This window comes from Panthera tigris, chromosome B4 (assembly GCF_018350195.1).
Source record: "Panthera tigris isolate Pti1 chromosome B4, P.tigris_Pti1_mat1.1, whole genome shotgun sequence".
Lineage (NCBI taxonomy): Eukaryota > Metazoa > Chordata > Mammalia > Carnivora > Felidae > Panthera > Panthera tigris.
The window spans coordinates 39,243,432-39,269,868 of NC_056666.1; the positions used below are offsets into that span (position 1 = coordinate 39,243,432).

The following is a 26,437-nucleotide window of genomic DNA, read 5'->3' on the forward strand; positions in this document are numbered from 1 at the left end:
AAGAATAAAATCCTGCCATTTGCAACAATGTGGATGGAACTGGAGGGTATTATGCTAAGTGAAATAAGTCAGTCAGAGAAGGACAGATATCATATGTTTTCACTCATCTGTTGAACTTGAGAAACTTAACAGAAGAACATGGGGGAAGGGAAGGGGAAAAATAGTTGCAAACAGAGAGGGAAGTAAACCTATAAGAGACTCTTAAATACAAAGAACAAACTGAGGATTGATGGGAGGGGCAGGGGAGAGGAGAAAATGGGTGATGGGCATTGAGGAGGGCACTTGTTGGAATGAGCACTGGGTATTGTATATAAGTGATGAATCACAGGAATGTACCCCCAAAACCAAGAGCACACTGTATACACTGTATGTCAGCTAACTTGACAATAAATTATGTTAAAAAAAAGAACAAATCAAGCTAATCAGAAAATCACTAAGATCTGAGAAACAGCCAAAAGCTAGGGTACAGCTGAATAATAAGTTTCATCTCCTATATAAGACCACTCCTTCAAGGCTAGGAAAGATAGCTGTTTCACCTAATACATAGAAACAAACAAAGAGTTAAACAAGATGAGAAGACAGAGTAATATATTCCAAACAAAAGAATAAGACAAAACTTCAAAAAAGAGACCTTAATGAAATGGAGATAAGTAATTTACCTGATAAAGAGTTCAAAGTAGTGGTCAGAAAGATGCTCACCAAACTCAGGAGAAGAATAGATAAACATGGTGAGAACGAACAATGAGATGGAAAAGATAAGAAAGTACCATACAGAAGTCACAGATCTGAAGAATACAATAGTTAAACTGAAAAAAGCACTAGAGAGGTTCAATAGAAGACTAGATGGAGTAGAAGAACAGATCAGTGACCCAGAGACAGCAGTGGAAATGACCCAAACAGAGCAGCAAAAAGAAAAATGAAGTTTTTAGTGTAGGAAAACTTCAAACAGAAGTTTGCATTATAGGAGCCCAGAAGAGAAGACAGTAGAAAATTTATTTGAATAAATAATGGCTAAAAACATTCCTAACCTGGGGAAGTAAACAGACATCCAACTCCAGGAAACAATGAAAGTTCCACATAAAATGAACCCAAAGAGATTATTTAATTTATAATTGAGATGTTAAAAGTTAAAGATAAAAAGAGAATATTAAAAGCAGCAAGAGAAAAACAACTTGTCCTATAGAAGGGAGCCTCCATAAGACTATCAGGAGATTTTTCAGCAAAAATTTTGCAAGCCAGAAGGAAGTGATATGATAAATTCAAAGGGCTGGGGGAAAAAAAATCTTCCAGTTGAGAAGAGTCTACTGGCAAGGTTATCAATCAAAACTGAAGGAGAGATAAAAAGTTTCCCAGAAAAGCAAAAGCTAAAAATGTACATTATTATTATTCTACCCTTATAAGAAATGTTAAAGGAACTTCTTTAAGCTAAAAACAAAAGGCACTAACTAGTAACGAGAAAACATATGAAAGTAAAAATCTCTTTGGTGAATGCAAATGTTAGTAAAGGTAGTGAATTAGCCACTTATAAAGCTAGTATAAAGGTTAAAAGACAAAAGTAGCAAAATCCAGTGTAACTATAATAACAGTTAAGGGAATACAAAATAAAAAGATATAAACTAGGACATTAAAAATACAGAACATGGGGGAGGTGCAAAAATGTAGAATTTTAAAAATGTGCTCAAACTTAAGATGCTATCAACTTAAATAGACTGTTGTAAATATAGGATGTTATATGTAAACCTTATGGTAACCATAAAGCAATAATCTAGATACACATAAGACAATGAAAAAGAAATCTAAATGTAACACTAAAAAAATCACCAAACCACAAGAGAAGAAAGCAAGAGAAGAAAGGAACAGAGAGGAACAACAAAAACAGAAAATAATCATGAAATTGGATTAAAAAAACCCACAAGACCCATTTGTTTGTTGCCTGCAAGAGATTTACCTCAGATCTAAGGACACACACACTGGGCTCAAATAAAATCAGAAATGAAAGAGGAGAAGTTTACAACTGATACTACAGAAATACCAAGGGTTATAAGAGCGTACTATGAAAAATTACATGCCAGAAAATTGGACAACCTAGAAGAAATGGATAAATTCCTAGAAACATATACTCTTTCAAGGCTGGATCATGAAGAAAATCTGAATAGACCGATTTCTAGCAAGGAGATTGAGTCAGTAATCTGATTCAACAAACAAAAGTCCAGGACCAGATGGCTTCACTGGTGAATTCTACCAGACATTCAAAGAAGGTTTAATACCTGTCTTTCTCAAACTATTCCAAAAAAATTAAAAAGGAGAGAACACTTCCTGGCCTCATTATACAGGCCAGGCATTACCTTGATACCAAAACCATATAAGGACACCAGAAAAACAAATCAGAGGCCAACATCCCTAAATGAACATAGATACAACATCCTCTACAAAATATTAGCAAACCAAATTCAACATTACAATAGAAGAATCATACACCATGTTCAAGTGGCATTTATTCCAAGGATGCAAGGATGGCTCAACATTTACCAATGAATCAATATGATATACCACATTAACAAAATAAAAGATTAAAATTATATGATCATCTCAATAAATGCAGAAAGAAGCATGTGACAAAATTTAATACCCACTTATGATAAAAAGCACTCAACAAAGTGGATATAGAAGGAACCTACGTCAATACAATGAAGGCTTTATATGACAAAGCCACAGCTAATATCATACTCAATGGTGAACAGTTGAAAGCTTTTCCTCTGAGATCAGGAACAAGACAAGAATGCTCTAGCCACTTTTATTCAACATATTATTGGAAGTCCTAGTCACAGAAATTAAGCAAGAAAAGGAAATGAAGGGCATCCAAATCAGAAAGGAAGAAGCAAAATTCTCTCTAATTACAGATGACATGAATATATATATCCCTAAAGACACCACCAAAAACCTGTCAGAACTAATTTATGAAATTAAGTAAAGTTGCAGGAAAGAAATCAATATACAGATATCTGTTTTGTTTCTATACAATAATAACAAATTACTAAAAAGAGAAATTAAAACAATCCTATTTACAATTGCATCAAAAGGATAAAATACCTAGAAATAAATTTAACCAAAAAAGTGAAAGTACTGTGAAATGAAAATTTTAAGACACTGATAAAAGAAATTGAAGATGAAACAAATAAATGTAAAGGTATCCTGTGCTCATGCATTGGAAGAACTAACATTGTTAAAATGTCCGTCCATACTACCCAAAACAATCTACAGATTCAATGCAATATGTATCAAAATCCAGTGGCATTTTTCACAGAACTAAAACAAATAATTCTAAAATTTGTAAGGAACCACAAAAGGCCCCACATAGCCAAAGCAGTCTTGAGAAGGAAAAAACAAACCTGAATGTACCATGCTCGCTGATTTTAAACTGCGCTACAAAGCTATACTAATCAAAAAAGTATGGTTTTGCCACTAAAAACAGACACATAAGTCAATGGAACAGAATGGAGAGCCCAGAAATAAGCCCACACATATATAGTCAATTAATTTACAAAAAGGAGCCTAGAATATGCAACAAGGAAAGAACAGTTTATTCAATAAATGGTGCTCAGCAAACTGGACAGCTACATGCAAAAGTATGAAACTAGGCCACTACCTTACATCATATAAAAAATTAACTCAAAATGGATTAAATACTTGAATATAAGACCTGAAACCATAAAATTCCTAGAAGAAGACACAGGTGGTAAGCTCCATGACATTGGTCTTAGTGATTTTTTTTTGAGTCTGACTCCAAAGGCAAGGGAAATGAAAGCAAAAACAAATAGGACTACATCAAACTAAACAGCTTCTGCAGAACAATAGAACCATCAACAAAATGAAAAGGCAGCCTATTGAATGGGAGAAAATATTTACACATTACACATCTGATAAGGGGTTAATATTCAAAATATATGAAGAACTCCTACAACTTAACAACAAAACGCAAGGAACCTGATTAAAAAATAAGTCAGAGAAAGACAAATATTACATGATTTCATTTATATATGGAATCTAAAAAACAAAACAAATTAATAAACAAACAGACAAAAACAGACTCTTAAATACAGAGAACAAACTAGGGGTTGCCAGAAGGAAGGAGTGTGGAGGGTGGCAAAACTGGTGAAAGAGACGAAAAGGTATAAGGTTTTAGTTATACAATAAATAAGTCATGGAGATGAAAAGTCCAGCATGGGGAATGAAGTCAATAACATTGTAATAACCTTGTATGGTGAAAGATGGTGACTACACTTATTGTGGTGAGCACGGAGTAATGTGTAGAATTATAAAATTACTACTTTGTACATCTGAAACTAATACAACATTGTATGCCAAACATATTTCAACAAATTTTAAGAATAATGCAACAAAAAATGGGCAGAAGATCTGAATAGATACTTTTTGAAAGAAGACAGATGTTCAATATCTAATTGAACTAATTATCAGGGAAAAGCAAATCAAAACCGCAATAAAATATCACTTCATACCTGTTAGAATGGCTATTATAAAAAAGACAAGAAATAACAAGAATTGGAGAAGATGTGGAGAAAAGGAAATCCTCACACAGTGTTGGTGGAAATGTAAATTGGTATAGGCACTGTGGCAAGTGGTATGGAAATTCTTCAAAAAATGAAAAATAGAACTACCCTATAATCCAGCAATTCCACATCTGAGTATTTATCTGAAGAATACAAAAACACAAATTTGAAAAGCTATATGCACCTGTATGTTCATTGCAGCATTTTTTACAGTAGCCAAGATATGGAAACAACCCAAGTGTCCTTCAATGGGTAAATGGATAAAGATGGTGTGTGTGTGTGTGTGTGTGTGTGTGTGTGTGTGTGTGTGTGTGTGTGTGATGGAACAGTACTCAGCCATAAAAAAGGAGGAAATCTTGCCAGTTGTGACAACTTGAGGGTGGAACTTGAGGGTGTAACGCTAAGTGGAATAAGTCAGAGAAAGACAAATACTATATGATTTCCAGATTTATATATTGAATCTAAAAAACAAAACAAAAACAAACTCATAGAGATAGAAAACAGACTGGTAGTTATCAGAGGGAAACTGGGTTAGGAGTGAGTGAAATGGGTGAAAGAGTTGAATCATGTGGTGATGGATGGTAACTAGACTTACGGTGAAAATCACTTTATAGTATATCCAGATATTGAATTATAATGTTGTATACCTGAAACAGATATGCAGGTATACTTGTTTTATTATACTTTGCTTTATTGTGATTTGCAGATATTGTGTTTTTAACAAAGTGAAATTTGTGACAACCCTGCATTAAGCAAATCTATTGGTGCCATTTTTCCAACAGAATTTGTTCACTCTGTCTCTGTGTTATATTTTGGTAATTTCGCAATATTTCAAACTTTTTCATTATTATTATATTTGTTGTAGTGATCTTGACTAGTGATTATACTTGCTAAGAGCTCAGAAATGGTTAACATTTTTAGCAATAAAGCATTTTTAAAGTGTGTACTTTTTAAAGAAATAATGCTAGTGCACACTTAATAGACTACACTATAATGCAAACATAACTTTTATATGCACTGGGAAACCAAAAAAATTTGACTTTATTGCAGTGGTGTGGAACAGAACCCACAATGTCTTTGAGCTCTGCCTGTAGTGTTTGTTATATACCAGTTCTACCACACACACACACACACACACACACACACACACACACACACACACACACATTTCTTCAGTAAGCAGTTCCAAGGCCTATACGTGGAGAAGCAAGGAGTTCGAAGGCACAAGGCACACTTACCTTTACCAGTAATAGCAGTGAAAACTCGGGTTTCCCATCTGCCTTATTCTTTACTCTTACTTCTCAATTGAACTTAGAGTATGGGGAAGAGGGATGTTATTTATTGAATCCCTTCAAATCCCCAATACTTCCTAGACAATCAGCTGAGAGAATAATCACAGGTTTGAAAGGGTATGAGCCTGGATTCTTTACCCCACTCCCAACTCCCTCAACACATCCCCGGGATGCCTCCAAGCAGCTCCTTCTCATACTTTGGGAAATATGCTGTCTTATCCAAACTTCAGCCTGAGGCCCAGACCTTTATCTGACTATTGCTAAACCTCTTAGAGGTTTTTTTTATCTGTGCATTCCCAACAATACATGCAGAAAAAAGTATATACACATATATATACACACACATACACACACACATACATATCACATACATGATATGTGATGAATATAAAACTTATCCCACTTATATATGTGATTATATAAGATCTATCCCTCTTTTCCCCATTTGATATGCTTCCTATTGGGCAAAATCTAATTTTACTTTATCCGTTATTTCTTCCAAGAGGCATCTTCAAATTCTTGCTGTCCCCATTCTACCCTTCTTGTGGCTATCTTCCCATTCAGAAAGAAAACAGAACTTAAAACCCCAGTTAACCCTTAATAGATCTCTCCAAATTCCTCTGACTCTACTTCCTTACCTTCTCCTGGATTCCTTCATCATCACCAGCAAAGTACAAAATAGGGACATTGAGTTCAGAGGCGGCTACCCACTGAAGTACGGCTTGGAGTTGCTTGTTCTGAACCGTGTCAGTTAGGTTATGATTGCTGACAATCACTTTGGGTGCTGCATACCCTTCAGGGGGCTGTCCTGATATACCTCTCAATTCATTATGGATAGCTTGATAGGCATTCTGCAGGACAGCCTCTGCTGTCCCTGTGCCCTTGACTGGTAAACACTCATATAAATTATCTGGGAAGGCTGAAGTTGGCCTGCTTGCATCCCCAGACTTATCATCTCCCAGCTCTGCCAAGGGAGAGTCACAGGACTTGGCAATAATGAGACATAACTTCATCACTGAATCCATCAGGTATTCTACCATCTGCCCATTCATGTGGCCATCTAGCTGGTTAACAACCATCTTGGTCAGCCCAGCAAAGGTACCACCAGCCTCATCACCTTCACTTAATTTGATGGAAGAAGGGGTTACAGGTCTTTCACACTGGTAGTTATATTCTTCCTTAACTGGCTGTTCTGGTACCTTGGGTTCAGAGCTACGGTCACTCTTGAAAATGGTCTCACCAAGTAAATTCCGGATAAAGTTAAAGAAAACACTCTTTAGATCCTTCTTTTCTGCTTCATCTTGGTCACCTCCCATATGAGGAGACTTAAGGCTGGACTCATCAGGAACTTCAGGGGACTTGTTGGCAGGCAGGTTGGTGCTGCCAGCAGCTTCAAGGAAGCTCTGTGCATCCATGCTTCCTCCCTGTGCCAGGTGGTACTGAATCAGAAGTAAGGCTGATACGATCAGGTCCTTGGCCAAGGAGTCTGAACCACACATAAAATTCTCAGGTTTCTCTCGGCATTGCATAGGGGGGCTGAGGTTGCAAGTATCCAGAGGATATCCCAGGGGAATGTCTAGTACAGGCTTATACTGTTTGTTGGGAGCTGCAAACATTGCCCGTTGGAAACCCGGAGATTTTCCTTCTTTTTGCTGATTTTTATGCCAAAAGCTCAATCCCTCTTTGATAATGTGTTCACCCAGAGTTTCGGCACAAGTCTTCTTTTCTGGTTTGGATGCGGGAGAGTACATTTTTTCCCTCAATTTACCTTCAGATTTCATTGATGCAAAGTTTACATTTTGGTTTTTAGGGTCACCCATTCCTTTCATGGAGACAAGGGAGTAACTCCCAGACTTGTCTTTGGTTTTCCTGATAATTTCTGGAGGTTTCTTTGCAAACATCACGGTGTATAGCTTACCCAGCATGGCATCCATGATATCTGTGGCCTTCTGGCTTCCGTGAGAGAATAAACTTCTTTTCACAGCTGAGACAAAATCTGAATCAGTCATGAGGGTCCCTGTGACACTGTGGAGGTTCTTCATGAAGGAGTCAATGAGATCTGAGACGACCTCTTTTGCATGCTTGAGCAGTACCTTCTTTAGCAGGATGGTGGCAATAGTTGTGTCCTTCACTTGGATCTTCAGTGTCTTCATGATGGAAACCATCATATCAGATACCACACTGTTAGCATAGGTCATTATCCCTTGACTAACAGAAGCTGTAAAGTCATCAGGCCTTTCTTGCCCTCTGAACATCTTTCTCTCCCCAGGTAACCTTCCACCCTCTTTGGCATCACCTGCGTTACGAGATTCAAACACCTCCTTATAGAAGAAAGACTTCTTAGAAGCAGGCTTGTCATCTGGACCCTTGCTTTCTTTGGTGCTCTCCTTCATCTTCAGAGTGGTCTTATATTTCAAATGTGGGGGACTCCGTAATAATCCTGAGGCTCTGTCACCAGAGCCAGGAGTCTTATCTGAGGTAGCATTCTTGGAACATGCAGAGACTGTCTTGTTCACCAGATCTGATGCCACCTTACTCAAGCTTTTGTTGGGTATGGGCTCATCTCCTATGTACAATGACTGGTGGACACATTTGTTTTCAGAGCCATCTATCCTCTCATTGATCTCCTTGCGGGCCATGGCTATGACTAGATTTGTGAGGCGATTAGCATAGAAGGAAACTTCATCTACTGAACTCCCATTACCAAGTGGGACACTGGGGCCCTGGACAGGGATTTCTCTGTGCATCATCTCAAAATGCAATCTTCCTGGACTGCCCTTGGTTGTGGTATTGTAATAGTCCACAGAAAAACCACTGCGGGGGTCTCCTCCTGGGTTGCTCATTTCCCCGCCAAGTGAGGATTCTCCAGGCTTGAACCTAACATCTTGGAACCCTGCTGTACTTTTTTCCAGGTCTCTGCGGAGCCAGCTGAGCACTCTGATAGGATCAGTTGAGGCTTCCTTAAAAATAGACAAGGATTCATCCGACTATAACAGAGTAAAGATATGGGACATTCAGAACAACCTCAAAGATTAGTTACAAAAATGGTCACCTCTCTCAAGCCTTAACTGCTGCATCATCACAATAAAAGTAACCAACATTTATGGAGTACTTAGTATGTATCAGGCACTGTTATAAGTATTTTAATACTATTATCTCATTTAACATTATTTTGCAGTGAACTTAAATGTTAGCTCTCTTATTATCTGCATTTTACAGAGGAGGGAATTGAACAACTGAGAGATTCAGTTAGTTACTTATCTGAGGTTATACAGCTAATCACTGATGGAGCAGGAATTCCAACCTAGGCAGTCTGACTCTTGAGTCCCTACTGTCAGCCACTACATGATATTGCTTTTAACAACAAACATCCTTAAGATCTGAAAAGTCAACAGCTACACAACAGAGTTAGCATTGGAACTGAATCCAGTTTTTATTATATTTATATTACTTGCTATTTCCTATGGTTTATCTGTTTTTATTTAGGTCTCTTACTACAACTATAGTCTTCAGAAAATTAGAGAATTCAAGGACAATTGTACATAATTGATCACTCTGCCAGGTACACAAGCACAATCTTGATATGTTAAATGGGGTCCAGTGAACTATTTGATATCACTTAAGTGAACAATCTAATTCATAATAGAGGAATTAATATCTGTGGATAATTTATTGGTTTTGAATGAATACAGATTCTTTAATGCACACTAGCTGTGATAAGCACATGTATATATAGTATATGTTTACATATTGTAATCTATAATTTTCACTTGGACACAGGCTAAAATAATATGTGAAAGTGTCCTATTTACTATCAAATGTAAAGGAGCAGTGTAATAGAGTAATGTCTGTCTAGGAATGACTACAAGTATCACCCATCTTTAAAGAATGATTTGGTTCACAGTAGTAACCACAGAAAGGTAGAAATATGAGTGATCTAAACATTTTCCTTTTTTGACATACCTTTGTGTTATTTGTTTCGTTGTGTTTTTAACTAACTCTATTAAAGTTTCTTAAGTTGGATACTTTATTATCTGAGTTTCCAGTTTCTTATCTGTCAAATGGGAATAACAGCAAACTCTTCATAGTATTATTATGAGGATTAAATGAGATAATTTATAACCATCAAAAAAATAATGATTTGTCATTTTAATTACCAAGTGTCATATAGTTACTAGATACTATTTCTTAAATACTTGTGTTTTCCGGGCACTGGACTAGGTGCTTTACACACATTATTTCACTTAATCTACATATATGCTCTACACTGGATGTATTACAATTCTAGTTTCATAGGTGACAAAATTGTAGCTTAGAGAAGATACATAAATTGGCTAGTATCTCAGAGCTACCATATGATGGAGTTTAGTATCCAAATACAGTTCTGACTCCAGAATTGGCTCTCCACACCTACAGTACATGGCTGTGTTTTAATGACTTGGAAAGAAGAGAAAAGCAGTTGTATCAGTCTGCTATGGGGCTGGTTTAAGGGATCCATGGGCCATGGCAGTTGGTGTAAAGTCCTCCTAGATGGTTCTCCTAATTTGAATAGTAGCTGTTTCAGGGAAATTTTGTACTTCAGTGGAAAACTATGCATAATCTTATAGCATAGTCTTCCACATCTTCTGATCCTCTTGGAGCTATTTTACAACTCTGTAGATAAGTGATAGCAATTCAATAGAATCCTTATTTACACATGTTAATTCTCAGAGAAGGTTCCACTGACTTCCTCCCCCACTGTGGAAAAGGTCAGTTTTGCCTACATTTGCACCTTCACTTCAATATCCCTGATCCATATATGTGGTTCTTTTCTTTGATTTTCCTTTGAACCTCACCAGTTCCTTGTTAATGATTAAAGAAAACCTTTAATGTGAGTTTATTTCTATACATATATGAAGCTTATTAATTCACCCTTCTCTGAAAATGATATTTTAATAGTTTTGGAAGTCTTTGCCAAGATGTCCAAAAGATTCATCTTGAGAGAATATTGAGGGAAGTGTACCAGGTACATTTTTTCTTTGACCCCAGAGATGAATTCAAGGTGGCAATAGAACTTTGCAGACATTTTCTTTTTTCTAGTTTTAATTTTCCTATGTACTGATTTTTCTTTTGGTTTTCATTTTGGTTCTTTTATGGCCAATAACCATTGGTGGCAGCAATGATCAAGAACTTGGTTTTATTGCTTAACCATTTTGTGATTCTTTAATGGAATAATTGTTATAGAGATTTATTTTCTATTGGGTAAGAGACAATGTATTTTTTTGCTCCTCTGAAGCTCAAAGTAATTAAGAATTTTGTGCCCACTTGAAAGGAGAAGAGCTCTTTGATTTATGCACATGTGATTTTTGTGTTTCTGTGTTTACTTTTGATGCATGGCTGAAAGTTCATTATTTTTTATTGAGATTTAATTGACATATAACATTATATTAGTTTCAGATTCAAATTATAATGATCCAATATTTGCATTATTGCAAAATGATCACCACCATAAGTCTAGTTAGCATCCATCACCATGCATAGTTCAAAACTATTTTTCTTGTGACGAGAACTTTTAAGATCTACTCTCTTTGCAACTTTCAGATATACAATATAGTATTATTAACTATGGTCACCATGCTATACATTAAATCCCCAGGATTTATTTATTTTATAGTTGGACGTTTATACCTTTTGACCCTCTTCACCCATTTTGCTCACTCTCACACCACCCACCTCTGGCAGCCACCCACCTGTTCTCTGCATCTATGAGTCCCCCCCCTTTTTTTTAAGATTCTACATATAAGTGAGATCATATGGTATTTGTCTTTCTCTGTCTGACTTATTTCACTTAGCTTAATACCTTCTAGGTCCATCCATGTTATTGCAAATGGCAAGACTCCCTTCTTTTTATGGCTGGATAATATTCTGTTGTGTATTTTCTTTAGTGAGTCATCCATGGATGGACACTTAGGTTGCTTTCATGTATTGGTTATTGTAAATAATGCTGCAATAAACACAGGGGTACAGGTATCTCTTAAAAATAGTGATTTTGTTTCCTTCAGATATACAAAGGAATTGCTGGATCATATGAAAATTATTAATTTTAATAATTTCCTCATGTGGTTACAATTAGTATTAAATGACATAATATGCACAAAACTGTGTAATCTTATGGTGGTGGATATGATTAATACTACTCCAACATTTCATGTTGAGATTAGATTTCAGAAGAGATAAGAGAAGATTAAGAGAAGTCAATAAGCTTGATGATACAGTGAAACATAGCTAGCCATCCATGGGAGTACTAGGGAATAAAACTTGACTTCCTGGGGTGCCTGGGTGGCTCACTCGGTTAGGTGTCTGACTTCGGCTCAGGTCATGATCTCACAGTTTATGAGTTCAAGCCCCACTTTGGGCTCTGTGCTGACAGCTCAGAGCCTGGAGCCTGCTTCAGATTCTGTGTCTCCTCCTCTCTCTGCCCCTCCCCTGCTCATGCTCTGTTTCTGTCTCTCAATAATAAACGTTAAAAAAATTGAAAAAAACCCCAAACTTGACTTCCTGTATATATGGGAAATACTGCCCTGGATGAAAAGAGAAGTACTGGAAGACAGTATGGCTAGGGATGTGTACTGTGATTCATTCCTATCAGACCAGGTAGGAGTTCACCTACTTGCTGAGCTTCTGTGATGAATTTTTTTTAACATTTTTTTTCTGGGGTGCCTGGGTCACTCAGCTGGTTAAGTGTCTGACTCTTGATTTCAGCTTAGGTCATGATCTTATAGTTTGTTAGTTCAAGCCCCACGTCAGGCTCTGTGCTGACAGCGCAGAGCCTGCTTGGGATTCTCTCTCTCTCTTTCTCTCTCTCTCTCTCTCTCTCTGCCCCTCACCCACTCGTGCTCTCTCTCAAATAAACTTACAAAAATTGTTTTTCTGAACCAAAGATCAGTAAAAAGTGGGAGATTCTATATGGACATAATTTCGCTTTAAGAAGAAGTTTTAAGAAAGAGTGCTGCCTATAGGCATGTCCAAGAAAGGGACAGAGAAAAGGTGGTGGAGTCAGAGAGAGATAGCATTCAAGAAAGGAAAAATCACGTTCCAATACACAAACTATCCACCAGTAGGACCAACTTGATGGCCCTCTACTGCAGAGGTGATTTAGGGATTTAGGGGAGATGATGTGTAATACAAACTATCTGCATAATTCAATATGTATACAGTGTTTGTGTACAACACACTCTACTAGAAACTGTGGGACATGTAAAGATGAAACAAATATGATCTTGCCTTCTGGAAGCATAAAGTCCACTGTAGAGACAAAATATGAACACAAATATTACTAAATACTATGTGATCAGTGTTATAAAAGAATAAAAAGAGAGATGCTTAATGTTACACAAGGGGCAGATAATTTGGGGTGGGTGACTAGAAAAAGTAGTGGCATTTGAGATGGACTTTTAAACATTTTGGTAGTCAGATATAACAGGGTGGGTGTGGCAACAAAATGACATATGCAAAGTATAGTATTTGGGATAATGCTAGGTTTAAATCAAATAGCCCCTGAAGTGTCAGTGGTAGAAGAAAGTAGAGGTTTATTTCTCAATCACTTTGCTTACAGAGGACATTCAATGAGAAGCTTTCTTTGCAGTGACTCAGGCACCTAGGCTCTGCTTTTGCATGGTTTCACTCTCCTCAAAATCTATTCTTCAGGTTTATGGGGAAATATCAAGATCACAGAGAACTGAATGGGAGACTTTTGTGGTCCAGGCCTGGAAATGTCAAACACCACTTCTACCGATATTCCTTTTGTCTTTGTCTTTTGAAAGTTTGATTGTAATGTGTCTCAGCATGGGTCGCTTTGAGTTCATTTTTCTTGGAGTTTATTGAACTTTTTGGATGTTTATATTCATGCCTTTCTTCATATTTGCAAAGCTTTAAGCCATTATTTCCTCAAATATCCTCTCTGCCCTTTCTCTTTCTCTTCTCCTACTGGGACTCCCACAATGTGCTGTTTGTTTGATGGTGTCCCACAGGTTCCTTTGGCTCTGTTCACTTTTCTTCAATCTTTTTTCTTTCTGTTCCTTAGAGTTGATAATTTCCATTATCCTGTTTTCAAGTTTTCTGATTCCTTCTTCTGCCTGCTCAAACCTGCCTTTGAATCCCTTTAGTGAAATTTTCAATTCAGTTATTATACTTCTCATCTCCAGAATTTCTTTTAGGTTATCTCTAGGTTTTCTATCTCTTTTTGATATTTGCTTTTTGTTCACACATTGTTTTCTCAGTTTTCTCCACATGTTTCTTTTAGTTCTTTGGGCATCTTTTAGACAGCTGTTTTATAGTCTTTGTCCAGTGGACCTGCCATCAGGTCTTTTTCAGACACAGTTTCTGTTGACCTACTTTTTTTCCTTTGAGTGAGCCACATTACTCTGTTTCTTTGTATGCCTTGTGATTTTTGTTGAAAACTGGGCATTTGAATCTAATGGCTGCAAGTTTAGAATTGAGGCTATAAGCTATCAGTATTTGTCATTAAAAAAGAACATTAAGTGTAAGCAGTAGTATCTTCCTACTCCACATGATGCTATATTAGATTATAAAGTCTTAAATTAAAGGATCTCTATTCTGATTGGAAAAAGTATTCTTATAAAGGAATCTTAATCAGGTTAAGATTTTAGGAGCTTAAGTTCACATAAGTTAGGATAATCTTTGACAAACAAATTGAATTAAATAATTTTGAATTCATAAAAACAGCTATGTCTTTTATGATTTCTCAGTATTAAGTATAATGGAAGTATGCATTTTTATTTTACTTTGATATGTTCTTCATAAACTTATACAGGTTATAAAAATCCAATAAGCTATATTACTTCTACTTAATGTTTAAGATCATGAAAAATATAAATTTGTGTTTAATTGACTTGAATGATTATTCGGACAAACTTTATTACAACAGTTATTATATTTTATGGTATTGTTGCTTGATTGTAAATTTCCAGCATCTTTAATGTAACTTAAAACATTGGTATTAAATTGAGTTAATTCATGGATATTAATTGGATACCTTGCTCATTTCTTTTTTTTTATTTTTTTCAATATATGAAATTTATTGTCAAATTGGTTTCCATACAACACCCAGTGCTCATCCCAAAAGGTGCCCTCCTCAATACCCATCACCCACCCTCCCCTCCCTCCCACCCCCCATCAACCCTCAGTTTGTTCTCAGTTTTTAAGAGTCTCTTATGCTTTGGCTCTCTCCCACTCTAACCTCTTTTTTTTTTTCCTTCCCCTCCCCCATGGGTTTCTGTTAAGTTTCTCAGGATCCACATAAGAGTGAAACCATATGGTATCTGTCTTTCTCTGTATGGCTTATTTCACTTAGCATAACACTCTCCAGTTCCCTCCACGTTGCTACAAAGGGCCATATTTCGTTCTTTCTCATTGCCCTGTAGTACTCCATTGTGTATATAAACCACAGTTTCTTTATCCATTCATCAGCTGATGGACATTTAGGCTCTTTCCATAATTTGGCTATTGTTGAGAGTGCTGCTATAAACATTGGGGTACAAGTGCCCCTATGCATCAGTACTCCTGTGTCCCTTGGGTAAATTTCTAGCAGTGCTATTGCTGGGTCATAGGGTAGGTCTATTTTTAATTTTCTGAGGAACCTCCACAGTTTTCCAGAGTGGCTGCACCAATTTGCATTCCCACCAACAGTGCAAGAGGGTTCCCGTTTCTCTACATCCTCTCCAGCATCTATAGTCTCCTGATTTCTTCATTTTGGCCACTCTGACTGGCGTGAGGTGATATCTGAGTGTGGTTTCGATTTGTATTTCCCTGATAAGGAGCGACGTTGAGCATCTTTTCATGTGCCTGTTGGCCATCCGGATGTCTTCTCTAGAGAAGTGTCTATTCATGTTTTCTGCCCATTTCTTCACTTGGTTATTTGTTTTTCGGGTGTGGAGTTTGATGAGCTCTTTATAGATTTTGGATACTAGCCCTTTGTCCGATATGTCATTTGCAAATATCTTTTCCCATTCCGTTGGTTGCCTTTTAGTTTTGTTGGTTGTTTCCTTTGCTGTGCAGAAGCTTTTTATCTTCATAAGGTCCCAGTAATTCACTTTTGCTTTTAATTCCCTTGCCTTTGGGGATGTGTCGAGTAAGAGATTGCTACGGCTGAGGTCAGAGAGGTCTTTTCCTGCTTTCTCCTCTAAGGTTTTGATGGTTTCCTGTCTCACATTCAGGTCCTTTATCCAGTTTGAGTTTATTTTTGTGAATGGTGTGAGAAAGTGGTCTAGTTTCAACCTTCTGCATGTTGCTGTCCAGTTTTCCCAGCACCATTTGTTAAAGAGACTGTCTTTTTTCCATTTGATGTTCTTTCCTGCTTTGTCAAAGATGAGTTGGCCATATGTTTGTGGATCTATTTCTGGGTTTCTATTCTATTCCATTGGTCTATGTGTCTGTTTTTGTGCCAATACCATGCTGTCTTGATGATGACAGCTTTGTAGTAGAGGCTAAAGTCTGGGATTGTGATGCCTCCTGCTTTGGTCTTCTTCTTCAAAATTACTTTGGCTATTCGGGGCCTTTTGTGGTTCCATGTGAATTTTAGGATTGCTTGTTCTAGTTTCGAGAAGAATGCTGGTGCAATTTTGATTGGGATTGCATTGAATGTGTAGATAGCTTTGGGTAGTATTGACATTTTAACAATATTTATTCTTCCAATCCATGAGCAGGGAATGTCTTTCCATTTCTTTATATCTTCTTCAATTTCCTTCATAAGCTTTCTATAGTTTTCAGCATACAGATCTTTTACATCTTTGGTTAGATTTATTCCTAGGTATTTTATGCTTCTTGGTGCAATTGTGAATGGGATCAGTTTCTTTATTTGTCTTTCTGTTGCTTCATTGTTAGTGTATAAGAATTCAACTGATTTCTGTACACTGATTTTGTATCCTGCAACTTTGCTGAATTCATGTATCAGTTCTAGCAGACTTTTGGTGGAGTCTATCGGATTTTCCATGTATAGTATCATGTCATCTGCAAAAAGTGAAAGCTTGACTTCATCTTTGCCAGTTTTGATGCCTTTGATTTCCTCTTGTTGTCTGATTGCTGAAGCTAGAACTTCCAGCACTATGTTAAACAACAGCAGTGAGAGTGGGCATCCCTGTCGTGTTCCTGATCTTAGGGAAAAAGCTCTCAGTTTTTCACCATTGAGGATGATGTTAGCTGTGGGCTTTTCATAAATGGCTTTTATGATGTTTAAGTATGTTCCTTCTATCCCGACTTTCTCAAGGGTTTTTATTAAGAAAGTGTGCTGAATTTTGTCAAAGGCCTTTTCTGCATCGATTGACAGGATCATATAGTTCTTATCTTTTCTTTTATTAATGTGATGTATCACGTTGATTGATTTGCGAATGTTGAACCAGCCCTGCATCCCAGGAATGAATCCCACTTGATCATGGTGAATAATTCTTTTTATATGCTGTTGAATTCGATTTGCTAGTATCTTATTGAGAATTTTTGCATCCATATTCATCAGGGATATTGGCCTGTAGTTCTCTTTTTTTACTGGGTCTCTGTCTGGTTTAGGGATCAAAATAATACTGCCTTCATAGAATGAGTCTGGAAGTTTTCCTTCCCTTTCTATTTGTTGGAATAGCTTGAGAAGGATAGGTATTATCTCTGCTTTAAACGTCTGGTAGAACTCCCCTGGGAAGCCATCTGGTCCTGGACTCTTATTTGTTGGGAGATTTTTGATAACCGATTCAATTTCTTCACTGGTTATGGGTCCAGCACATTGGAAGAGTGTGGGTGTTTAGGAATTTGTCCATTTCTTCCAGGTTGTCCAGTTTGTTGGCATATAATTTTTCATAGTATTCCCTGATAATTATTTGTATCTCTGAGGGATTGGTTGTAATAATTCCATTTTCATTCATGATTTTATCTATTTGGGTCATCTCCCTTTTCTTTTTGAGAAGCCTGGCTAGAGGTTTGTCAATTTTGTTTATTTTTTCAGAAAACCAACTCTTGGTTTCGTTGATCTGCTCTACAGTTTTTTTAGATTCTGTATTGTTTATTTCTGCTCTGATCTTTATTATTTCTCTTCTTCTGCTGGGTTTAGGCTGCCTTTGCTGTTCTACTTCTATTTCCTTTAGGTGTGCTGTTAGGTTTTGTATTTGGGATTTTTCTTGTTTCTTGAGATAGGCCTGGATTGCAATGTATTTTCCTCTCAGGACTGCCTTCGCTGCATCCCAAAGCGTTTGGATTGTTGTATTTTCATTTTTGTTTGTTTCCATATATTTTTTGATTTCTTCTCTAATTGCCTGGTTGACCCACTCATTCTTTAGTAGGGTGTTCTTTAACATCCATGCTTTTGGAGGTTTTCCAGACTTTTGCCTGTGGTTGATTTCAAGCTTCATAGCATTGTGGTCTGAAAGTATGCATGGTATAATTTCAATTCTTGTATACTTATGAAGGGCTGTTTTGTGACCCAGTATATGATCTATCTTGGAGAATGTTCCATGTGCACTCGAGAAGAAAGTATATTCTGCTGCTTTGGGATGCAGAGTTCTAAATATATCTGTCAAGTCCATCTGATCCATCTGATCATTCAGGGCCCTTGTTTCTTTATTGACCGTGTGTCTAGATGATCTATCCATTTCTGTAAGTGGAGTGTTAAAGTCCCCTGCAATTACCACATTCTTATCAATAAGGTTGCTTATGTTTATGAGTAATTGTTTTATATACTTGGGGGCTCCTGTATTCCGCGCATAGACATTTATAACTGTTAGCTCTTCCTGATGGATAGACCCTGTAATTATTATATAATGCCCTTCTTCATCTCTTGTTACAGCCTTTAATTTAAAGTCTAGTTTGTCTGATATAAGTATGGTAACTCCAGCTTTCTTTTGGCTTCCAGTAGCATGATAAATAGTTCTCCATCCCCTCACTCTCAATCTAAAGGTGTCCTCAGGTCTAAAATGAATCTCTTGTAGACAGCAAATAGATTGGTCTTGTTTTTTTATCCATTCTGATACCCTATGTCTTTTGGTTGGCGCATTTAGTCCATTTACATTTAGTGTTATTATAGAAAGATATGGGTTTAGAGTCATTGTGATGTCTGTATGATTTATGCTTGTAGTGATGTCTCTGGTACTTTGTCTCACAGGATTCCCATTAGGATCTCTTGTAGGGCTGGTTTAGTGGTGACAAATTCCTTCAGTTTTTGTTTTTTTGGGAAGACGTTTATCTCTCCTTCTATTCTAAATGACAGACTTGCTGGATAAAGGATTCTCAGCTGCATATTTTTCCTGTTCATCACATTGAAGATCTCCTGCCATGCCTTTCTGGCCTGCCAAGTTTCAAAAGAGAGATCAGTCACAAGTCTTATAGGTCTCCCTTTATATGTTAGGGCACGTTTATCCCTTGCTGCTTTCAGAATTTTCTCTTTATCCTTGTATTTTGCCAGTTTCACTATGATATGTCGTGCAGAACATCGATTCAAGTTACGTCTGAAGGGAGTTCTCTGTGCCTCTTGGATTTCAATGCCTTTTTCCTTCCCCAGTTCAGGGAAGTTCTCAGCTATTATTTCTTCAAGTACCCCTTCAGCACCTTTCCCTCTCTCTTCCTCCTCTGGGATACCAATTATGCGTATACTATTTCTTTTTAGTGTATCATTTAGTTCTCTAATTTTCCCCTCATACTCCTGGATTTCTTTATCTTTTTCTCAGCTTCCTCTTTTTCCATAATTTTATCTTCTAGTTCACCTATTCTCTCCTCTGCCTCTTCAATCCGAGCCGTGGTCGTTTCCATTTTATTTTGTATGTCGTTTAAAAGCATTTTTCAGCTCCTCCTGACTGTTCCTTAGTTCCTTGATCTCTGTAGCAAGAGATTCTCTGCTGTCCTCTATACTGTTTTCAAGCCCAGCAATTAATTTTATGACTATTATTCTAAATTCACTTTCTGTTATATTATTTAAATCCTTTTTGATCAGTTCATTGGCTGTTTTTATTTCCTGGAGATTCTTTTGAGGGGAATTCTTCCGTTTGGTCATTTTGGAGAGTCCCTGGAGTGGTGCGGACCTGCAGGGCACTTCCCCTGTGCTGTGGTGTATCACTGGAGTTGGTGGGCGGGGCCGCAGTCAGACCTGATGTCTGCCCCCAGCCCACCGATGGGGCCACAGTCAGACTGGTGTGTGCCTTCTCTTCCCCTCTCCTAGGGGCGGGATTCACTGTGGGGTGGTGTGGCCCGTCTGGGCTACTTGCACACTGCCAGGCTTGTGGTGCTGGTGATCTTCTGGCGTATTAGCTGGGGTGATCGGCAAGGTGCACAGGGGTGGGAGCGGCAGACTCAGCTTGCTTATGCTTCGATGATCCGCTTTGGGAGGGGCTCTGCGGCACCGGGAGGGAGTCAGACCTGCTGCCGGAGGGATGGATCCGCAGAAGCACAGCGTTGGGTGTTTGTGCGGTGCGAGTTCCCTGGCAGGAACTGGTTCCCTTTGGGATTTTGGCTGGGCGATGGGCGAGGGAGATGGCGCTGGCGAGCACCTTTGTTCCCTGTCAAACTGAGCTCTGTCCTCCCGGGGCTCAGCAATTCTCCCTCCCTTTGTCCTCCAGCCTTCCCGCTTTCCGAGCAGAGCTGTTAACTTATGACCTCCCGGATGCTAAGTCCCCTTGCTGTCGGAACACACTCCATCCGGCCCCTCCGCTTTTGCGAGCCAGACTCGGGGGCTCTGCTTGGCCGGTGGGCTGCCCCTCCGCCCCGGCTTCCTCCCGCCAGTCCGTGGAGCACACACAGCCTCGCCGCCCTTCCTACCCTCTTCCGTGGGCCTCTCCTCTGCGCTTGGCTCCGGAGACTCCTTTCTACTAATCCTCTGGCAGTTTTCTGGGTTCTTTAGGCAGGTGTAGGTGGAATCTAAGTGATCAGCAGGACGCGCGGTGAGCCCAGCGTCCTCCTATGCCGCCATCTTCCGACGATCCCCCCCCTACCTTGCTCATTTCTAAGATAGAATACTGAAACATTGATGGCTAAAAATAGTTTGTATGCTTTTCTTATTTTTTATTATGATAGAGAGGCTATATCTTTGGGTCTGTTAATGTGTCTACTTCTGCCACTTGGTTATGTGAGGGATGTAAATGGCTGTGGAAGTTGTTTCATGTGTGCTCATGAGTTCGGCTAGTCTGCGCTTTAGTTTGTGTGTAACAGTTCACAATTGTATACCTACCCCTCCCCACATTGTGTGTGTGTGTGTGTGTGTGTGTGATAGAAAAAAATGGAAAGTACTTGGCCTAAACATTTTTATTAGTATCACTTAACTATTTTTATGAACATTGGTTTCACGGAAATCCAGCTGTGTACAGGCGAGTTTTTCTAGGAACTACAGGTGAAACCTGGTAGGAAGAGTTTGTTAGTCTCAACTTCCTAGTCTCAGGATATCAAATGATGGAGGCCTTTAAAAGTCCAACCTGAGATTCCTTATGAAAACTTCCAGTAAAGCAAACTTAAGGCCTATCTGGTTGCTATACCTATGTAAATAATCAGACCAAATCTGGTGAAATTAGCCTTCTTTTGTGATCAAAAGTTACCTTATTTTGAGATTTATCAAAATGTAGGCAACTAAGGTAAAAAGATCTGCCCTCCAGTAGAAAATGATGCATTCCCTATAGTCTATAGTTTATAGACTAAGCATTGTTTACAGCCCTCCACATAATCTGATTCTGATTCTATGGGAGCTATTTTACAACTGTGAGCTGTAGGTAGTTGAACGACAATGCAGCATAATTCTACATGTCTGTGGACACATAAATTCTGTCTAGTGGAGGTTCAGCTGATTTCCCTTCTGCACTGTGGAAGAGGCCAGTTTTGCCATTCATTTCAATATTTCTGATCTATAATATATCTTTTTTTTATTCTCCTTTGAACTGGTTGTAACACCTCACCAATTTCCTCATTAATGAGTTAAATAAAATCTTTAACATGTGTTCATTTTAATATCTGATTGGGAGTCCTGATTTTACCTTTTGAAAATTATCCTTCAATATTACCTACTTATTTAAAGATAGGCACACTATCTGCAAATAGACATGTTCCATAATTGGGCTGTAACATGTACAGGGAAGTCTTATAATGCAGATGTAGAGTTTATTTCTCTTATCTTTTTCAATTCTTTTCACAGAACATTGAAAAAATTATAGCATAGCATACAACTTTTTGATAGAGTATAAAGAACTGTTAGCTGGTTGTGTTTATAGGTTTTTATTGCCTATTTACATTTTTAAACCTAAAAAGTGTGCACCTTATATCTATTATTCCACTCTATCCAGAACTTTGCAAAAGTGGTTGATGAGGCCATAATGACTGACTGAAAGACTAATCACATGACTTTTTCTATCAATGAAGTCTACAATCAAACATCTATATCTTCCAAACCCCATTGCCCTCTTGCAACCTTTAATTCTTTCTCTTCTTATACAGTAGTATCATGAACAGGTGGGAAGGTGAATGCCAAATTATTTCTGAGTCTTTCTTTTAAAAAAATTTTTTTAACGATTTATTTATATTTGAGAGAGAGAGAGAGAGAGCGCATGCGAGAGAGAGAGAGAGAGAGAGAGAGAGAGCAGGGGAAAGGCAAAAAGAGAGGGAGACACAGAATCCGAAACAGGCTCCTGGCTTTTGAGCTGTTAGCACAAAGCCCAATGCAGGGCTTAAACTCACAAACTGTGAGATCATGACCTAAGCCAAAGTCAAATGCTTAACCAACTGAGACACCCAGGTGTCTAATTTTGAGTCTTTCTTTCTTTTATTTTATTTTTTTAACGTTTATTTATTTTTGAGACAGAGAGAGACAGAGCATGAACGGGGGAGGGTCAGAGAGAGGGAGACACAGAATCTGAAACAGGCTCCAGGCTCTGAGCTGTCAGCACAGAGCCTGATGCGGGGCTCGAACTCACGGAGTGCGAGATCATGACCTGAGCCGAAGTCGGCCGCTTAACCGACTAAGCCACCCAGGCGCCCCTCTGAGTCTTTCTTAATCAAGGCCAGGGAAAATTTTCACATCCATGAAAGAGAACATAAAAAGGGTTAAGGGTTTTAACTTTCTCTCCTCAGCCATCTTCTGCTCCAGTACTTTAGTTTGAAGTTAACATATATAGCTCCCATTCTATTCTTCTTCACCTCTAGCTCTGCTAAGCATACTTTATGAAATTTTCCTTGACAACCTCCGACTTGGATCTATTATTTAAAAATCTATAGCAATTACTGCCAGAAAATCCATTTGGCAAATGGATAATTTGGGTCTACTGGTTATTTAGATATAATTAGGGTATACTGGTTATTTAGAACTTTTATATTATATTTATATTTCACATGTATAGTTTTTATTTCCCCAATTAATGGCAAGGTCTATGAGGGCAGAAACTGTTTTTATTTATTTATTGTTGCATACCCCAGAGTGTTCCTTCCTTAATGATAAATCGTGACTGTTTTTTTAATTTGATTTAGTATTAAAATTGATCTTTTGTTTTTCTACAGGAAAGAGCAAAGGTAAAGAAAAGATCTAATAGAAGCAGTTTTGATTGACACTTACTCTATAGTAATTGGATATTCATTATCTATATGTCTTAATGTTTTGTGCAGATTTGTTAGTGTTTTGTCTCTTAGGCTATATAAGATAGACCAAATAGATTTTGAATAAATAGATGGGTCATGCAACATTACATGCAAATAGGTGTTTGATAAATATTGATACTAAGGATGAGAATCACCACAGTGATTCCATTAGATTATGAAACCCTTAAATTAAGAAAAAGAATTCTGTCTAACCTGTTTTTATATCTTTGACCCTAGGACTAAGCACAGAGTCTGTGCCAGTCATCCACATTGTCTCTCACCTCCAAGTCTACCATGCTTTGCCTTGCTCTGTGACACTGGAATTGGACCCCTTTTAACACTTTTTCTTTGGCAACTGGCTTTGTTAGTAGAGGGCACTGGAGAGACACTGAACTTCTGGCCCACTTGCACCTTCTGGCAAATGTATTCTGCACCAGCAGGCTAGTGCTCCTGTGGCAGCCACACTCTGTCCAAAGAAATCTGAAGCTGCCTTGGTTGAAGGAGAAGGAGCTTCTGTGAGTTCTTAGTCTCTTCCTGTTCACTCTCTTGCAGCCTAGGGGTAGTGGCTTCTCTCTACACTTGCTACTTCTGGAACTCTTACAGTTTTCTTTTACAGCTTTTAGTGGTTAACTTAGTTAATTGCCTTTCATTAAATTAAAAAAAAATTAATGTTTATTTATTTTGGGAGGTGAGGGAGAGAGAAATGGAGGATCTGAAGCAGGCTCTGTGCTGACAGCAAGATCACAACCTGAGCCGAAGTCAGATGCTCAACCAACTGAGCATCCAGGAACCCCTCACTAAATTTTTTAATATCAAATTACTTGATATGGTTTCCATCTTCTAACTAAACCCTGATTTATAGTGCCTGACACTAAGTACTTAATAAATGTTTGTTGGCTGATGAAGGCAGAATGATAATGTTACTTAGATGAGAATTTATGCTTTTGAGAATTTTGAGGTGTTCTACATTTTGGAAAATAGTTTGTGAACTTTTGAGACATTTCTGTTTGAAATCCAATCCCTTTCTGTTTAAAAACTAACAAAATTTTACAGCTGTAATATATGTTTTGCATTAATTATACTATATTTCTTCTATGAGATTACCATATTATAGAATTTACCCCCAAAACAATATGGATGGTAACTTTTTGTTCTAGAGGAATTCATATTTTTCCCCAAGAATTTCACCATTGAAAATAAGAGGTGGGGTAGTGGTGGTAGAGAGAGTAAGGCTACTCTTAATAGTACTCCACTTATTCCTAATTTAGTATCTATAAAAAGTGGTTGACCCTTACCATTTTCCAGCCTTGGGCTTGGCTGTCTCCAGGAGTATAAACATCAACTTTGCATACTCCATTTTGGCTTTGTAGCCAGTCAACCCTATCTGACATCTGGAAGTAGAAAAAAAATGAGAAAGGGTCATCAAAGGGACAGGTTACTTACATGAACATAAAGAGAAATAGGCAAATGGCTGAGGTGTGGAAAATAGGAGCAATGCTTTCAATAGAGAGACCTATCCCAAAAGCTACTTCAACCCACCGAACTCTGGATCTCTTCATCCTCAGCTGTCAACTGCAGGAAGATTTCTTAAATATATGTGTCTCTAGTACGGAAGCTGGTGCTTGGTATATGTAGATGTGCTTAATACAGATTTGTTCATAAATGAACGTATGTAGCCATGTGTTCTGCTCTATGTGTTCTTGCTTGATAACCCTTCCACATCCTGGATTTTCAGTAGACACTCAAAACTCAATGTGATCAAAATAGAATTAATTTGTGTCTTTCTGCCTGTTGTTGTCCCACCAACTTTTTTTTTTTTTGCCCACCAGCTTATTTTTAAAGTAATATATGCTTAATTTTCATTAATTTCTAGAGCACTAGCTTAACTTACATTAACAATAAGTCTAGTAGATCCTCCTTAAGACCAATCCCTCCTCCAAGTAGCCAAGGATCCTGGGGGAATTCTTAGTCTCCATGGTTCAGCCAATATTCTTGAGGCCAAGAGAAAAGAGATACCACATGCACCATCCAATGGGCCTTTGCGTGGATGCCCTTGCTGATACTGACTGTACTATAGCTCTCCCAATACTTTGCTCTACTCCCTAATCTCAATAATGGCACTGCCATCTAGCTAGTCTTCCAAACCAGAAAGCTGATAATCATTTTAGTTGTTTTCTCCCACCACAAGCCTCCATCTAGCTGCTACCACTGTCTTCTTTCATTCGTTGCCATTTGTCATGAAAGAATTGCTTATACTTGCTTTTGGCTCACCTCAAAATTTAGTGTAATAGCCCCTATTCTTATATTCCTTGCCGTAGTCTTGTCCACTTTCCATACCATTGCATCTTATTTGATAGTCTTCAAAAATATGGCCAATTATCATAATATTTGTCCACTGCTAATCTACAAGTATGAGAAGCTTCTCTTTGACCTCTTTTTCCATGCCAGATTTCCATTACCAGGCTTCCATACTGAAGTTCCCTGCTTTCATTACAAACTTTGCTTACATCTATACTTCTCAATAAGGTAGAATAAGCCAATATTTCCTCTCTAATGTGCCTAAACATTTTTATTAAGCAGATATACAGATTCATATTTGATTTGCACAAAGCAAGTATTTAAAATTGTTATAAGTTGTTTTAAACTGTTACAGTAAAGTCCAAAAGCTCATCCTAATTTTTTTTACAGTGAAATTGCATTTTATAAAAATTTGCTTGAAATAAGCATTATTAGGGGTTGAATAGCTAGTTAATTGGAAATATTTGTTTTAAAGGACTTTGGGCAGTGGTGGGGGTTGACATCCTCCCTCAAAATTAAACCAACACAAATAAAATACAGATTACACACATGACTTAAGCTTACTTATAAATGGATTTATTATTCTTGTCATATAGAATATTATGGGTAATTATTAAAAAGAAAATAGGGGTCCCTGGGTGGCTCAGTTGGTTAAGCATCCAACTTCTGCTCAGGTTATGATCTCGTGGTTCAGGAGTTCGA

The 26,437-nt window shown here is 37.8% G+C and overlaps 1 protein-coding gene across 3 annotated transcripts in view; it reads right to left on the minus strand.

The window, feature by feature from the left end:
- Positions 1–26,437, minus strand: part of AKAP3 (A-kinase anchoring protein 3) — a 48,069-nt gene that overhangs the window by 15,080 nt on the left and 6,552 nt on the right. For 2 of the 3 annotated variants that reach the window (XM_007089650.3, XM_042991619.1), the window contains exons 4-5: positions 24,733–24,828; positions 6,499–8,847 (exon numbers count right to left, since the gene is read on the minus strand). In XM_007089650.3, the coding sequence (XP_007089712.1) occupies positions 6,499–8,847; positions 24,733–24,828 (2,445 nt within the window). The remainder of the gene's footprint in view (positions 1–6,498; positions 8,848–24,732; positions 24,829–26,437) is intronic. The other variant, XM_007089653.3, reaches the window with a different exon arrangement.